General features: G+C 40.8%; 2 protein-coding genes across 4 annotated transcripts; one reads left to right on the top strand and one right to left on the bottom strand.

The window, feature by feature from the left end:
• Positions 1–3,355: 3,355 nt before the first annotated feature.
• On the bottom strand, positions 3,356–6,906 carry LOC109971360 (uncharacterized). The gene is made up of 2 exons (XM_020619554.1): positions 6,685–6,906; positions 3,356–5,538 (listed from the first exon to the last, which is right to left on the bottom strand). The coding sequence occupies exon 2, from the start codon at positions 5,422–5,424 to the stop codon at positions 4,636–4,638; it is 789 nt and encodes a 262-aa protein (XP_020475210.1). The 5' UTR covers positions 5,425–5,538; positions 6,685–6,906; the 3' UTR covers positions 3,356–4,635.
• Positions 6,907–8,410: 1,504 nt separating this feature from the next.
• ccnb3 (cyclin B3) lies at positions 8,411–14,008 on the top strand. 3 transcript variants are annotated; one of them, XM_020619535.1, is made up of 13 exons: positions 8,411–8,595; positions 8,790–8,926; positions 9,100–9,186; positions 9,453–9,509; positions 10,296–10,408; positions 10,529–10,703; positions 11,052–11,150; positions 11,251–11,343; positions 11,604–11,741; positions 12,061–12,216; positions 12,333–12,482; positions 12,993–13,123; positions 13,228–14,008. In XM_020619535.1, exons 2-13 carry the CDS (start codon positions 8,843–8,845, stop codon positions 13,295–13,297), a joined length of 1,353 nt encoding a protein of 450 aa, XP_020475191.1. In that variant the 5' UTR covers positions 8,411–8,595; positions 8,790–8,842; the 3' UTR covers positions 13,298–14,008. The 3 variants fall into 3 exon arrangements, with proteins under 3 accessions (XP_020475191.1, XP_020475190.1, XP_020475192.1); XM_020619534.1 differs by having other exon boundaries at positions 8,414–8,595; positions 8,793–8,926; positions 13,228–14,003; XM_020619536.1 differs by lacking the exon at positions 9,453–9,509 and having other exon boundaries at positions 8,414–8,595; positions 8,793–8,926; positions 13,228–14,005.
• The last annotated feature ends 1,278 nt before the right edge of the window (positions 14,009–15,286 follow it).

Below are 15,286 nucleotides of genomic sequence, written 5' to 3'. Positions count from 1 at the left end.
GACCATAAAAACAACGGAAACGGCAAAACAACAACCAACAACAGCCTCCAAAGACTTGACCAACTGACCAAAAGTTGGATCAAAACTAGATCTCCATGCGTCCGCAGGTTTTCATTAGGGGCTCTGCGGGTGAAGATATGGGAGGAAAGCAAGCAGGAGAGGAGAACGATGACCTGAACGTTAAAGTTTGGATGTGTCCATGTCCGTTCAGCACTCAGCTGTTGCGTAAAGTGGGACTGGAGCTGCAGGAGGAGACAGCAGTGGACTGATGGGCTGCACGGATTGCAGAGCAGCACAGAGGGGCTGGGTTAACCTCTTTATCACCCTGGAGCTGTAGAGGAATGCTTTCGCGCTCTCTCACATTTCTTTCAGTTTCAGCGGTGCTTTTGAGGCATAGGACACCAATGCCAAAGCAAAACATACAAAAAAAGGCATAATATTATTTTCAATTACACCATTTAACTCAGAGTAGTTTTTGTATTTGGCCCTAGAGAAAGACAGAAACTGCTACATTTGCAGGCCATGTCTTTTTTTTTTATAGGGGTTTCCCATTTTAGAATATATATTTTATCTAGACTATTTTTGAATATGTGGGCCCTGTCACTTTGGAGTTAATGTGTCACGATGCTTTTATTTTGAAACTGTTTGGTGAAGCTATATTGGATGGTTGTTGCAGTTAAGAATGGGGATTAATCAGTTAGTCTATCCACAAAAATTAATCAGCAAAAAGTTAATTATTCATTAATTGCGCAAATAAATTCTCTATTAAAAAAAGTCCAAATTAAACTGGTTTTAATTTCTCAAATTTAAACTAATTACCTGTAGGTTATGGACTCTAGGTTGAACACCTTTTCTAACATTTTATACCAAGTATCAGTAGATAAATCACTAAAACTGTTAGTAGTGTAAAAAAAAACATGGTTTATTATCAATAAAAAATAAATGCAAACAGTGCTCTCCACATTGCTGCCTTCGGTGCTTGTGCATTCCCTGTGGTCTATTTTTGGAGCAAATATTTGCCCAATGCCTTCTAGTTTATCACTGTAAAACAAGTGTAGTCAAGATTAAATATGTTAACTTCAGTCTCCAAAAACATAACAAGACTTCACTCAGACTGCTGACTAGGAGATGTTAGCTCATGGAGGAACGAGTGCAGAGTTTATTACTGTCTGCAACAATAGCAACAAATTTGAGTGTCAGCATTGTCAACTTGTCTTTGGACACAGAATCATGGTGCAGCTCATACTTTCCCCCTAAACAGACAATAAAGGCTGGTTACTGTTCAGCCTTTCTTTTGTTTTCTTTTGATCACCACAAACAGCTGGAAAGTGCCATGTGTGCCCAATGTCAGAGCTGTTTATCAAAGGTGCAAGGCAGATAAGCTGGCAGGGGCGGCAAGGTTGGGCCTGTCAAAAGAGGCACGGGAAACTTGTCTCCTCTTAAAAGGTCATTTTCAAAACTCGGTTTAACTAGTTTGAACCAAATAAGTACTTATAAATAACCTTCTGCTTTTTTCTCCTTTCATTTTGTAATGTTTTCCCAATAGGTGTGAAAAGCCTCAGAGTCACGTGCGCAGAGATTTTTCTGCCTTGGAGGCCACTTGCTGCAGGAATTTGAAGAAAGCTGTTGTTGAATCCAGGTGGCTGCAAGTCAAGTTCTGGTGGAATTCACCTGGGATCTGGCCCAGATGTGAAAGCCATCCACTGACCTGTCAATACAAATGTCACCAGGAAGGGGATTCAGCGGTTTGCAGGTGAGACATGAATACGGCCCGGGCTGTAAGAAATATCCCAAAACAGATGGTTAAATGCACAGCCTTAAAATTAAGAGATAGAAGTGAAACAAAAGTCAAACATTCCATGTCTACAAAGATGGTTGTTATGATGAAACTGACATTGTTTTGCATTTGAGGTTGATGTCCTGAGGGCACAGCTGTGGAAGGTTGATACCGCAGCATTACAAGGTCATGGATTTGACCCCCGAAACAGCCAAATCTCTGACAGCATTTGCAAGAAGATGACAGTCAGCACCTGTGCTGACGCCTCTTGTCAATTACTTGCTTGTGCAAGTATCCCAGTGAGATTTGCAAAATAGCACATGATCCTGTTTGGTCATGCTGTGGCTGATCTGCTTATCATTAACTCACTGTGTTTCTCCAGTTTGAGGTAAACGCTTCCAAGCACCAACAGCAAGTTCACCTCAGACAAGCTCCTCTGGGAGGAACTGCAGAATAGAGATGTCAGTGCCACAGGGGGAGTTTTGTTATGTTAACAACATAGTCCACCCAATTTCTGCATTTTGACTGTGAAACAAAGCCTGTGGTAAGTTTCACAGTGCTTACATTGGATTCCAGTAGTGGTACGTTCTCTCCAAAGATAAAAGTCCATAGAAGCTTTAACACATTTTGTTACACAAAGGCAATTCACAGTGCTCAACATAATGCACACAAACAGATAAAACATTAAAATGCATTTATAGATAAAATATTAGAATGTAAATTAAAGAAACAATTACATGACAGCAAAGAGTAGCAACATTTAGGATTAGCTGTGGCAGACTATGGATTCTCAGTGTTCTGATTATACTTTGTACTCCTTTACTTCAGTCTTACCAAGAATAATCTTTGGGTACTTAAACAACAGAAATTGTAATACAATAGTGTTTATGCAGAAAAGACTTGGAGTCACCTAGCTACAGTTTGTAACACAGTTTGCAAAGCAGATGATTTGTCAAAAAATAAATACCCAGCCCAAAAGGTAGTTTAACTACATCTACTGCTGTCCTGAAGGTATTACCAGCCCTCCTCCAAAGCCACATGCTCTATATTAAATATAACACCGTTTAGTCCTTCTCCTTTATTCTCAGTTACACTACCAGGGTAGAAAATAAAGCAGAGCACTTGCTTAAACAGTGTTAAAAAGAAGGTCAAGCCTCAGTGCTCCACTATGCAACTCACTCAGATTTATGAACTCGCAGCCATTACCCCATAATACCGTCATAAAATAGTGCGATAGGTACAATCAGCACCTTTGAAAAGCTGTTCCTGTAGTCACCTACATTAAAACTGAAGAACAATATGTATCCCACTTGGTTCAAATAGTGTTTCCAGATTATTGTTTTGTTATGTAGGTAAAGCACACATGCTTCTTTTTTGGCGGTGGTTCTGTTCACAGTCTCCTTAAAACATTTGATGCGTTAAATCGTTGTGACAAGGTGAAAAAAAGGACACCAAACCAAAAAGAAAATGGAAACAAAAGCTACAAATGGTGTTGACCAGTGGTTTCGCCTTGGATTGTTAGGAATTGTGTCTGCATAAAAAAAAAAAAGTACATGCCCATATGTTTGAGCTGTATGATCCTGGCACAGCCCTGAGCTGCAGTCAGATAAGACCAAGTGAAGAGAGAGATAGAGAGCTTTGATTATTGGCAGCTCTGTGCATGCTTATGCACATATAAAAGCGCTAACATAAGGCTTGTGCACTTGATCGTTAACCTTTTTTTTTTTAACTTGAGTAGACATCTTTGATAAGTGACTGATGACTATAGGGAACAATGAAAGCCTTTATTCCAAACTGCTGTTTAAAGGCTTGGAAAAGCTTTTCTTTCAGTCAGTTTGCAATTCTCTGCTGTGATAAAGTAGTTGATGATTTCTTGCTCTGCAGGAGCACATCACTAACCTCAGTGAGTAAGTGAGAATGAAAGTGAGTTTTCTTTGAGCCAGAACACAAATTCATCCAACCTATCAACATTCAACTCAGTCCAAGGGAGCACTGAATCAATCTGCAGAGTATTAGGCCGACAGGAACAAACTGAATAACTACCAAATGTCACGCTTGAATATACAATACGATGGTGTGGTGCATTATTTATTTGCATTGGGATACAAATTCATCAGGCATCTAGAATACAATTTTGTCTTTTGCTATAGTTTTTTAAAAAGTAATATCTTGATGGTGATGGTTCACTGTGTGCTGTTTCAATACATAATGAAAATAAAAGTGCAGTCACTATCCATAAAGTCTTTATTGTAGGTGCATTTAGAAGGATTACTTTTAAAAAGTTATTGAGAATACTCACAGGCATACAAAGCTCTCACAATCTGACATGTATATTTATGTATAAATGGAAAACTGAATAAACCCCAGTTGTTCAGGTACCTGAATAGGTTAATATTGCTCCTGTGCTGCCATCTAAAGGACATATGTGGTCATTGCTGTTGGAACTCACTCAAAATTGCATTCACAACCATGAATGTTTTACTGCCTATGCACTTTATATTTATTTTGGAATAAATCCATTAAATTAGGTTTGTAATTCAGCATCTAAAATGTACAGCTTTCAGGATATGCACGTCATAAAAAGTCCCACAGTTTAACTACATATCAACCATTTTTTGCAATAAACAGGTAATATTTCAGGATTGACCTCATCTGGATGAATTAATACTGAGCTTTATTGGCAAAAAGAAAATACATTTAAAAAAATCAGCTTCAGATTATGGAACAATATTATTGCAGTAAACCACACTTCAATAAAAGTGTCAGGCAGTGGTACGGTAAAGTAACATCTGTGGATATTAATACTTTGTTCTCTCTCTTGTGTGTGTGCATGAATTATTACAAATATGATCAAAAGGCTAGACAAGCAATTTAGCTTCATCAAGGGAGGAGGTGATGATGCTTTGAGCCAGCTGCTGGGCTAATAGATGAAGATCACTATCGTCTGCTATCTGTTCTTTGCCTTTGGTGCTCAGGACCCACTCTATGATGTTACATGAAAGAACCTCTGCGAAATCCTCTATCTTGGCTTCAAGCTGAGGACTGACTTCAAAATAGTTTCTTGCCACATCATCTGTGGATAGAGATTGCATCAGATGCTCCATTAACTCCACCTGGGCATCCTTGATAACACAGTCTGGCTCATCATCATTTTCCTTTGGGGTAGGTGGGGGAGGTGAGGGCAGGAAAACGTTTGCCAAGCCTCCTTTCAGCTTTCGGGCAAAACTGTGTCTGCTCCTCTCAAGCTCAGGGAGGAGAGGGGTTGTTGGTGGGGCATCGGGGTAGTCGAGGGATCCCACGATGGGGAGCCCTGACTGGGACAGAGGCGGATGGTCAGGCTGGGTGTCGTTGGAGGGCTGCAGTTCTGGATCCGTCTCTGTGCCCATGTTCAAAATGTCTCTTTCTTTCCCATATGCATTCAAGAAAGACTGATTTTCAGCCTGTCCATCATCCATCTTTGCCCCAGTTAATCTTGAACTCTGGAAACCCTCAACATTACGGCCTCTGCACACCTCCCTCAGAGCGACCTCAATCACTGCTGATGCTAACCCTTCAGCAAACGTCTTCTGGGCTTGATTAGAACCGGCCACTTTAGCTTCTACCATTTCCATTTGGCTTATAAAGGACTGGATTATGTTCTCTGTCATATTTTGGCAGCTTCTTAAGAACCCAAATGTTTAGGGGACTTCTGCAATGCCAAGATTTTCTGGAGTGGGTTCTGGCGCTCCCCTTGAATCTGCACTCACTGCCTGCATCAGATCCTGTGAGGATAAAAGCCATAACCTTGGTTAAAGTGAAAAAACATTTGATTTCCTTAGGGCATCTTTTTGTCCAACAAGAATATGGTTAAGGCCTAAGCAAGGCACAAACACAAAAGATGGTTTGAATCACTGTCTTGTTTTGTCAAATTTTTGTGTTTTCATTGGAGTATTCCTTCCCAACATGTTCTGTTAAAGACAGGCAGAACATAAATACTTCTCCCAAATGGGTCCTTCTAAGTCTCAGCTCTGCAGATATTTCTACAATCTTGGCCTGTTTCAGATTAGAGAAGTAGCTGCAACTTGAAAGAACGTTGTAAAAGAAATGGTGAAACATAAAGTGTAATCAGGACTCATGAAAACAGAGGAAGAAAACAGAAGGCCAGAAAGAACAGAAAGTCCCCTCTGCGGCCTCAGATGGAAAGTAAAAGACACAGGCATCCGACCACAGCTTGTCACCATATGAGCTGTCACCCAACCAGGATGTGACAAGCAGGAAGTTCAACTAGATTAGCACAAAAATACTGCGCTGGCCTCTATAGCGGCAACCTGACAGAGCTTTGAAGTAGCTTATCGTCAAGTTTTCAGAACATAAATGGACTAAATCAGATGTTACATGGAAGATATTATACTGTTGATTGCTGATACATACATAAATAAGACATCTGTAACAGTTTCAATTCGGGAGGAGCTTTGCACACACACATAAATGTCTGAAAGTCTCTGTTGAGCAGAATTATTACCTTTACCAAATGATTGCAGTTTCTTCATGTGCATTTCACATCATATATAAGGTTTATGTATATGATGTGTCACAGTAATACCCTACCATGGTTCACTCAGTGGACAATAGTTCAAAATAGACAAAGCCCAGAGAGGAGGGCAAGATGGAGAATGAAGCGCAGATGTGGAACAAATTACAGCTAATAAAGAATGTTTCCTCTTGGCGATTTCTATATGTTCTTGTGCTACACAATGCTGTCTAAACAAAACCGGCTGATTAAAAGATGTAGATACTCATTTAATTACAGCAACACACCTCACCTTACATATACACAAAGTTTCTACACGAGGGCTCCCAGTAAACAGCACAAAGGCAGCTCACTGGAAATGCAGCGCCTCAGTTAAGCTTTCAATAAAACTACTTACCAGTTAGTAACAAGGCAACGGTTTGCTCTTTGGTTTCTCCAGTGTATATGAGTTCATACGGAAATGGTTTGACAAATGAGTTCACAAGTTTCACACACTTCCTCTGTGTGAGTGTGTGCAAGTGAGAGAGAGAGCGAAGTAGAAAGACAGAGGTGTATAGTTGTGTGTGAGTGTTATTTGCAGCGGTTTACCACAATGACAACAAGAGGTAGTGGTCAGTGCATAGAGATTGTGTAAACCTATGCTGGATTTATGGATAATTAAATGGGTTTGCCTGATGAATAGACTATCATGAAAGGAGGAGAAGGTAAAGCATGCCAGATGCAGACTTCTGATAAGTGATATTTAACACAGTACTTCATGGTCTTTCGACTTTGCTGCACAACAGCAACCAGACTATTTCAATGGTGGAGGAAGTGTTCGAAATCCTTAAGTTAATATACTAATACAACACTGTAAAAATGCTCCACTAAAAGTCCTGCATTGAAAAGATCAATTAAGTAAAGGTATTGTCAGGTTAATGTATTTATTATTAAAATTAAAAGTATGCCAAGAAGAAAAGGGGCTCATGTGAGTGTCATATTTGATGATTACTCATGCATTAATACAGTATTACATTTAATACATTAATACATTTTAATACATTTTACTGTTGTACTTGGTTGAGGTGGATTTATATAAACCTGTGACTAGTGATTACTTTCACAATATTGATTATTTTCCCAATCCTTGGCTGTACAAAATCAGAAAATAGAATACAAATCTTAAGCTCTAAAGTAAAAAATATTTCTTGGTTTTCCTTTCAGTTCAGTGTAGCACAAAGCAAACAGGTTAAAAAAAGAATACAAGTCCCTGGGCGGTATCCTATCAGCATTCCCTCCATGTTCACTTTATCTGAAAAGGGTACTCTACTCAACTTTAAGGCCTGCAGTTCACACAGTGCAATCTACAGCACCATTTAATGAGGCCTACTGAGAGCCATCATCTCACAACACTGCTTTTATTTCATCTCTCCTCCTTGTTGTCCACGTCTAAGGCAAAAAGCCTTCATGTGAGCACAGTTGCTTCCAGAGTGCTTGTGACTCTGTCAAAGCTTGGAGGTGTAATTCTTAAAGGTGCATTAAGTGAAATGTTTACATATTATTTGATAAATCAAGTCAAAATGGGACAGGATGTCATGTCTGAGAGATACACTAATTCTCTTGGTGTTCATCCTGAACCTGCCCTCAATTCTATGACAATTTTTTTTAAATCAAAAGTGTTATTGCAGTAATTATTGTAAGCCCATTTTGCGCTTTGTCCTCCGATTCAGGAAATACTTATCTGTGTGTCAGTGAGTTCATGCTCACCACAATCATTTAAATAGATTTTAAGAATCATTTCAATCTTGTGTGACTATGTAAACAATAGCCCGGCACGTGCCAGACCTAACTTATAAAGGCAAATCAGTAGGCAAATCAATAGTACCTTCTGATTCAGCATTCTTAAGTTTTTAACGAAATGTAAATAAACACCATCCTTTATATACACAATTATAATATTAATAACAACACAATATAATTACATCACATGACAAAATCAAACTCTAACACAATAATTTCTTCCTTGATTTAGCGCCTCAGCTGTATTATTTTATAGGTCGACTCGCTGGGCGGGACAGTAAAACCAACGCTCCCTAGCGATGGCATCTTCAGCGACGCACTGATTGGTTTAGGCTGCTTAAATTCCAGCCAATCAGAGCGAGGCGCAGCAGATTTGGATTCGCAGTGAAACACTGTTGTTTTAGCTCTCGTCTAGGAAGCAACCCCCAAATGTAGGGTATTTTTTAAAACCATTTAAACAAGTTACATGTGGTGTTTGTCGTCCTTAAACCAAGCGACTGGATCAGACGAGCACGAGTTAGAGAATAAGGTAAAGTAAAACATTAATTTGAGCAATTTTAAGCCCGGTTCACGTGTGGAAATCCTCCCAAGAAATGCATGGTGTGACCCATTGTATACTCAATGTAATCAGCATCTTAGTTAGCTAAAACTGCTTAGCATCGAAGCGCCCTGCATTGTTTATAAAACCGACCCGGGGTTTCCTTTCTATTTTTGCTTGTGAAGCAGAGCACTACAGCCGCCGGAACACTTGCTTTTAGAGGATAAAGGACCCAGCCATGCCTTTACCGAGGAGAAAGAAACCCACCGTCTCCGCAGGGAGCAAGATCCCCAAGCTAACAGCAACCACAAGTGAAAAGCAGGTAAAAGAACCATGCAGCTTGTAAGCAGTGACCAGGTTGTAAACAAAGCACACTGCAGCAGAGCTTCAGAATTTATCTCCAGACACGGAGACAACCTCATTTTTTCTTGTGTTTTATAAAGTAATGTGCACAGCTCGGTAATACCGCGGTGTTTCCGGTTTGTGTGTGTGCAGCAGGAGGAAGGCTCGCAGGTGAAGAGGTCGTCCTCCCCTCCTCACGGAGCTCCCAAGAAGAGGACTGCTTTTATCGACATCACTAATGTAAGTCCTGCTTTAACTACAGGCTGTGATTTGTAAAGCTGCACTGCTCTTCACTGGAGAGTCAGAACTTGAGGCAGATGGAAAACTGGAGCTGTGTTGTCTGCAATGTCTAATACGAGTGTCTTTCTGTGAAACATTACGTTTAGTGTTATTGTCAGGTTTTATTTAAGTGGCTGCTATTTGAATGCAGAATGAGACTTCTGAGTTCGGGATCATTTCCCATGGTGTGTTATTTTGTCTTAACTGCTGTTCCATCTTGATGACAGGCTGTCGGTCAGTGTCTGTCAGACTGTCGTCCTGACAGTGATGACAGCCTCAACAAAGTAAGTGGGATGCTGAATGCAGCCAACACTTTGGTGGCAGTGAGAGATGTGGTGTTAAACCAGGTCTGAATTGGACGTATCTGGACTACATGTGTAATGCCATGGTCATATTATCACAGCTTTTGCATAATTTGACCTCCACCAACCTAGGTGACGACAGCTGAAGAATTTGGACTGCTTCCACCCTCAGACGGATCTAAAAACGTCCAGTATACAGAAATTGTGTTTGTGCATGAATCCATTGGCTAACACTAATTTGACCTTAATGGACATTCTGATTAACTGTAGATTTTGAAAATATGTCCCTGCTGGCCACTGTACAAGTTAAGTGTCACCAGGTTTCAAACTAACACAACTTAAAATTTCAGTTCTTTATAAGAAATAATGCTCACAAAATAAATGACGTACAACTTGATTTATGGTTCTGTGTTGCATCTACACCATAGGTATGGTGTACATCATGCGTAGCTTATGGTTTAGGCTCTATGCGGATTTAAAGCCGAACCATAAATCAAGCTTAAGCTGGAATGTGTGTGCGCTTATGGGTGAGTGACACACAGCATCTCTGAGCTTGTTGTGAAAGTGTAACTGGGCTCACAGTTCCTGTGCTGTGGTGTGAATGTGTGCACCTCACCTGGGTGTGATACGAGCATTTTGTCGGTTTGTTCTCGCTCCTGCTGTGAAACCAAGGGAGCTCTGAGAGGCTACTGTGTAGTCGGAGGCAGTTTGGCTTCCTACACTTGTTGTGTTTTGTGTTGTTTTGACCCATCTTGACTTTGTTCACAGGCTCATAGCCTGCATATCAACATTCCAGGGAGGAAGAAAGGCCCTGTGAAGAAGACGGCGAAGAAAACATGCTCTACCTCTGTGTCAGCCAAGAATCAGGCCAACTTGGCAAAGTACTTTTTTAAATTTTTATTTTAAAAAGTACTTTTTCTTGATTTTATTTCTTGCTCTTTCTCCACTAGGTATCAAACAGGTGTTGATTTTAAATGGAATTCCAATCTCTCCCTCTGCAGCTCTTCATTGGTGAGCTCAGGAGGAACAACTGCTGAGAAAGAACAGTCTGGTACGGCGGAGGAGAACCTCCGCGAGGATGCGCCACAGGAAGATGCAGCAGCTCCAGTAGAAGAGCCGGCAGCTGCTGTGCCCCCTGCTGCCCAAGAAGTGCCAGCACATCTCCAGAGACAGCAGGTAGGGGAAATGATAGATTTCCAAAGAAGCTTCTGACTTGGATAAATAGTTCTGGAACACGGAGGCAGCATGATGAGAAGGTTCTAAGTTTGACCCTTATATGGCGTTTGCATGTTCTCTTCATACCCGTGTGGGTTTTCTTCATGTACTCCGGCTTCCTCCCACTGATTTGTAGGTCAGGTTAGCTAGCAACTCTAAATTACTCATAGATATGAATACGAGTGTTGTCTGTCTCTGTGTGTCAGCCCTGTGATAGACTGACAGCTTGTCCAGGGTGTACTCTGCATCCCATCCAGTGTCAGCCCTGCGACATGATGAATGACGCTGAGTACCTCCTTACTTTTTCAGATCCCAGGGGAGTTTGACATAGACTCTGAGAACTGTGAGGACATTTACATGTGCCCAGAGTACGCAAAGGATATCTTCGACTACCTCAAACAGAGAGAGGTGAGCCAAACCAAAACACGGGTACCAAATTCCAAAAGAAGTTTGAACTGGGATCCTGACTAATTTATTTTTCCTCTGCTCTCTGTTTTACTGCCTACAGGAGAAGTTTGTCCTCTGTAACTACATGGCCATGCAGCCCAGCCTCAACCAGGAGATGAGGGCGATCCTGATCGACTGGTTGGTCGAAGTGCAGGTGAGTTCTCCTGGTGAATTTGTTATAAAAGAAGTCAGTGGTGCTAAGCATAAGTAATCCATTTGTAAATGTAAAGAAATGACACTGCTAATTAAAACTCTGGGGGTTTGGCTTCAGTAGTTTGAATCAGAGTTACAGCTGAGCGTGTGTGCTGCTGTTCCTTTGAGACTTTCTTCCTGAAGTATGTGTCATACAGAGCTCAGACCTGAACTCTGAATTTGTGCCAGTGTGTCTGACTGACGCTGTTTGTGTCTCTTTAGGAGAACTTTGAGCTGTACCATGAGACACTCTACCTGGCTGTAAAGATGACAGACCACTACCTGTCCTGCACTCCCATCCACAGGGACATGCTGCAGCTTGTCGGCTCCACTGCCATGCTCATAGCCTCTAAATTTGAGGTAAGAGCAGGATCCAGTTAACATTTCAGATAATGCAATGGGGGGTGAAGGGGCAGCTTGTTTGCACATTACATAGTTATAAAATGACAAAAGTAGTTTGGGTTAGTGAAACAATGGTGTGGATTTAAAACATTTGGCATTTTTCAAATGTGAAAGCTCATGGGTGATTATCTCTGACTCAAATGTATGCAATACATACATCGCTAACACTGGCCATGCTTACTGAATTAATCGGAGGACTTGAAAATCCCAAGTAAAGGAGGAAGGATTACACCCTAAATAAACTCTGGTTAATGACTGATTCTGAATGATCCTGCAGGAGCGCAGCCCACCATGTGTCGAGGACTTCTTGTATATCTGTGATGATGCGTACAAGAGGGAGGAGCTAATCTCCATGGAGGCCAGCATCCTGCAGACACTGTCCTTCGACATTAACATCCCCATACCTTATCGGTTTCTCAGACGCTACGCCAAGGTGTGTGTTTGTATATGTTCAGAGATTTCCTTGCATGAGAGTCTTTTGCTAGGACTTTGACTCTAGCATCTCGGTGTGTGCGCTTCCCATAAGTATTTGCTTTGCTCTTTCTGCAGTGTGCAAGTGCAGGCATGGACACGCTGACCCTGGCTCGGTATTTCTGCGAGATGAGCCTGATGGAGATGGAGCTGGTGACAGAGAGAGGGTCTCTGTTGGCCTCAGCCTGCCTGCTGATGGCGCTGGTCACCAAAGACCTTGGAGGATGGGTAGGTTCACTTCACAGTAAACTCAAATACCAGCCCTCAGTTCGTCTGTTTCTCCTTCAACATGATCGAAGAAGGGTTTTTGTTTAACAACGTGTTGGCCTTAACCTCTAAACAGTGGTTCAGACACCACCACAATAATGTTTCTGTAAAGTCATAAGTAATTTAAGTTATTTTACTGTGGTAGGAACAAAACCTGAGGCACTTCCACACCATCGCTGGTTCTTTTTGACTGCAAGGCTGCCAACAGTTGTTTGTTTTGGGCACAGCCAGTGGTTCCAATTCAGTCACTACTGCTGGTCGTGGTGGACAGTGTGAATCCAACACCGTGTAAATTTGAGTTAGGATTGCAGCAGTAGTACTAGGGATGCTGGGTAACTTTATTTTTGTTCCTGGGTTGACTCCGAAAAAGCAGACGAAGTAATGAATGACCAGTAGTGAATGTGTTTTCTATCTTTATAACATTTTTGCATGAACAACTGTGGAGACTTCACTGTTTCTCTTGTCCTTTAGTCTCCCATCCTGCAGTTCCACTCCGGCTACCAGATGTCTGATTTGGCGCCTGTGGCCAGAAAGCTCTACTTTATGCTTTTAGCACCTCCTGATGGGAAACTGAAGGCCATCAAGAGCAAATACTCACACAAGTAGGTCTAAAGCCATCATTTACAATGATGTTCTTGTTATATATTACTATACAAGCGTATTAATATTTTATAGTGTTCTAAACAGTTGATTCTTTCTGTTTCAGGGTGTTTTTTGAAGTTGCATCCTTGCCACTGGTCGACATGGGCATTCTGGAAAAGGCTTTATCTCAGTGAGAAGTTGCTCTCCTGGGGAGAAAAAAAAAATTACCAGTTTGAATTGAGTGAAAATATTTGATTTTTTTTTACTCAGACCAAACCTGTATATAATTTGTTAATATGTTTAATATTTACACACTGTAATCTAGTCTTTTATATAATGTTTTAAATAAATGTTATGTTTCTGTTGGAAAATAGTTTAATGTGGGCGGTTTGCCAGCGCATTGTGTTTGTAATTAATTTTCTTCAGTGTTAAATTAGATCATTAGTAATGCATGAGCCCCCTGTGTGCACGAATGTTGTGCAGACTTTAAAAATGCTAAAATAATGATATAATGGAAAAGTTGGCACATGCTTACTTTTCCTGGTGAATTCCCACTGGCTCACACATGTTCATGTTGCTGAAGTTAGCAGGTATACCTGTTGTCATACATTTTGCTGTTTTTATCATGTTAATATTGTTATAAAAATGACCACATAATGCTGTGCTATTTTTAAAAAAGGGTGCCTTGCTCTTAAAATAAAGACAGATTTTAATGTGTTTTCTAAAGGGACTTTTTTGTTTGTTTGGGAGTGGTAGAAATTTTGTGCTAAATGTTTTAACAAACTGGAGGTTGGTTTTGGTAAAGGCATTATTTTAAACCTTGTTTGGCCACTAGAGGTCAGTAGTGCTCAATGTTTCTCCATGTGCCACTGACATTTAGGATGTACCTCCAGGCTCAGATACTTTTCTACAGGGGCTTCTTGGGACTTTCCAAAACTCAAATTGAAAAGTTTGACACTTGATCATGCAGTTATTCTGTTGATACTCTCACTGGACAAAAGAATTATCGTTCAGTCCAGGCCTTGTAGGAATACTAGTTGCAGCTGCTGATAGTGCAACCCGGTATAAACCTGTGCATTTGAGTTTGGGGATTTGAAACCATAGTTTTTAATGGAACAATCACCCACTTGAGGTATAGTGTAATATAATGCAGTGAGTAGCCCCCAGTATTAAAAATTCTGTTAAAATTCATAGTGAAGTTGAGCATCTGTGTTTCAGCAGCACATTGGTGTGCACTCTGTTGTGCTATAGGTCAAGATTAAATGCTGAAGATGGATTTAGTTTCGCCTCAGGGTCAGTCACTCCTGACTTGGACAATAGTTCATATAACACTAGCTGTATAATTCTTGTTGTGAATTTTCTGCCAAGTCATAAGTTCCTTTTCATATTTTATGTGGAGCATAACTTGGAGTTGCCTTGTATTTAATGTGTATGCTTTACAAATGAGTTTCTCTATGCTGTGATTAAACATTTGTCTGTTCGTACATCCATCTACTTGTAGCTGAAAGGTTAGGGTTGATACGATACATCTCAGAGAAGCAGTTCCATTAGTTGCCAAAAAAAAAAAGCTAAATGATTGCTGAAGGCTGTCTTTTGAGTCAAACTGGGCTGCATGTGAGCTTCCATGCAATCAGCAGTAAAGTGGCCTCACTCTGGCTGTTGAAGACTTCTTTTGTCCTTGTCACTTTAGAGGAGCACAGAATGAGCAGGAGTGAGACGACAAGGTGCATCCAATTATCCAACAACAGACGTTCCTTTATTGCTGAAAGCAAAATCTTAGACATCTTGGGAACAAATCAAAGGGAAAGAAAACAACCTGAAGACACTTATTTTAAACAGCTTTCATCGTCTCATACCATTCTTTTTCATTTCTTCATCTTCACGTTACCAGTAATATTCAGGCACTAGCTTGTCCAGAAACTTTGGTCACAAAAAGTACGACCAGTAGTCAAGCTGAGACTTTCCTTCAAAATCCTCTGATGATGATCACGGGTGCAGCATTTGGTTTCTAGAGATTTGTCCCGATCAATACGATGAGCAGATGACAGCTCTGATTCCACAAATCGTCCCTTTGTTGCCTCAGTCTACAGAGACCCATTGGGCTAAGTGACAGCCTGCAAGAGGGGGTGAATGTGTGGAAATTGATTTTGTGTCCTCAGATGGAACTGGGCCAGTTTGAGTTT

The sequence above is a fragment of the Monopterus albus genome, unplaced genomic scaffold (genome assembly GCF_001952655.1).
Source record: "Monopterus albus unplaced genomic scaffold, M_albus_1.0 scaffold222.1, whole genome shotgun sequence".
NCBI lineage: Eukaryota > Metazoa > Chordata > Actinopteri > Synbranchiformes > Synbranchidae > Monopterus > Monopterus albus.
The sequence above is the reverse complement of the archived record's forward strand: the minus strand, read 5'-3'. Positions and strand labels throughout refer to the sequence as shown.

Bases quoted from the DNA above. Each gene is read 5' to 3' on its own strand.
- LOC109971360 (XM_020619554.1), bottom strand. From the start codon at position 5,424: ATGACAGAGAACATAATCCAGTCCTTTATAAGCCAAATGGAAATGGTA.
- ccnb3 (XM_020619535.1), top strand. From the start codon at position 8,843: ATGCCTTTACCGAGGAGAAAGAAACCCACCGTCTCCGCAGGGAGCAAG. The intron at 12,217-12,332 runs GTGTGTGTTTGT...CTCTTTCTGCAG, and splicing joins TTCTCAGACGCTACGCCAAG to TGTGCAAGTGCAGGCATGGA. The intron at 12,483-12,992 runs GTAGGTTCACTT...CTTGTCCTTTAG, and splicing joins CCAAAGACCTTGGAGGATGG to TCTCCCATCCTGCAGTTCCA.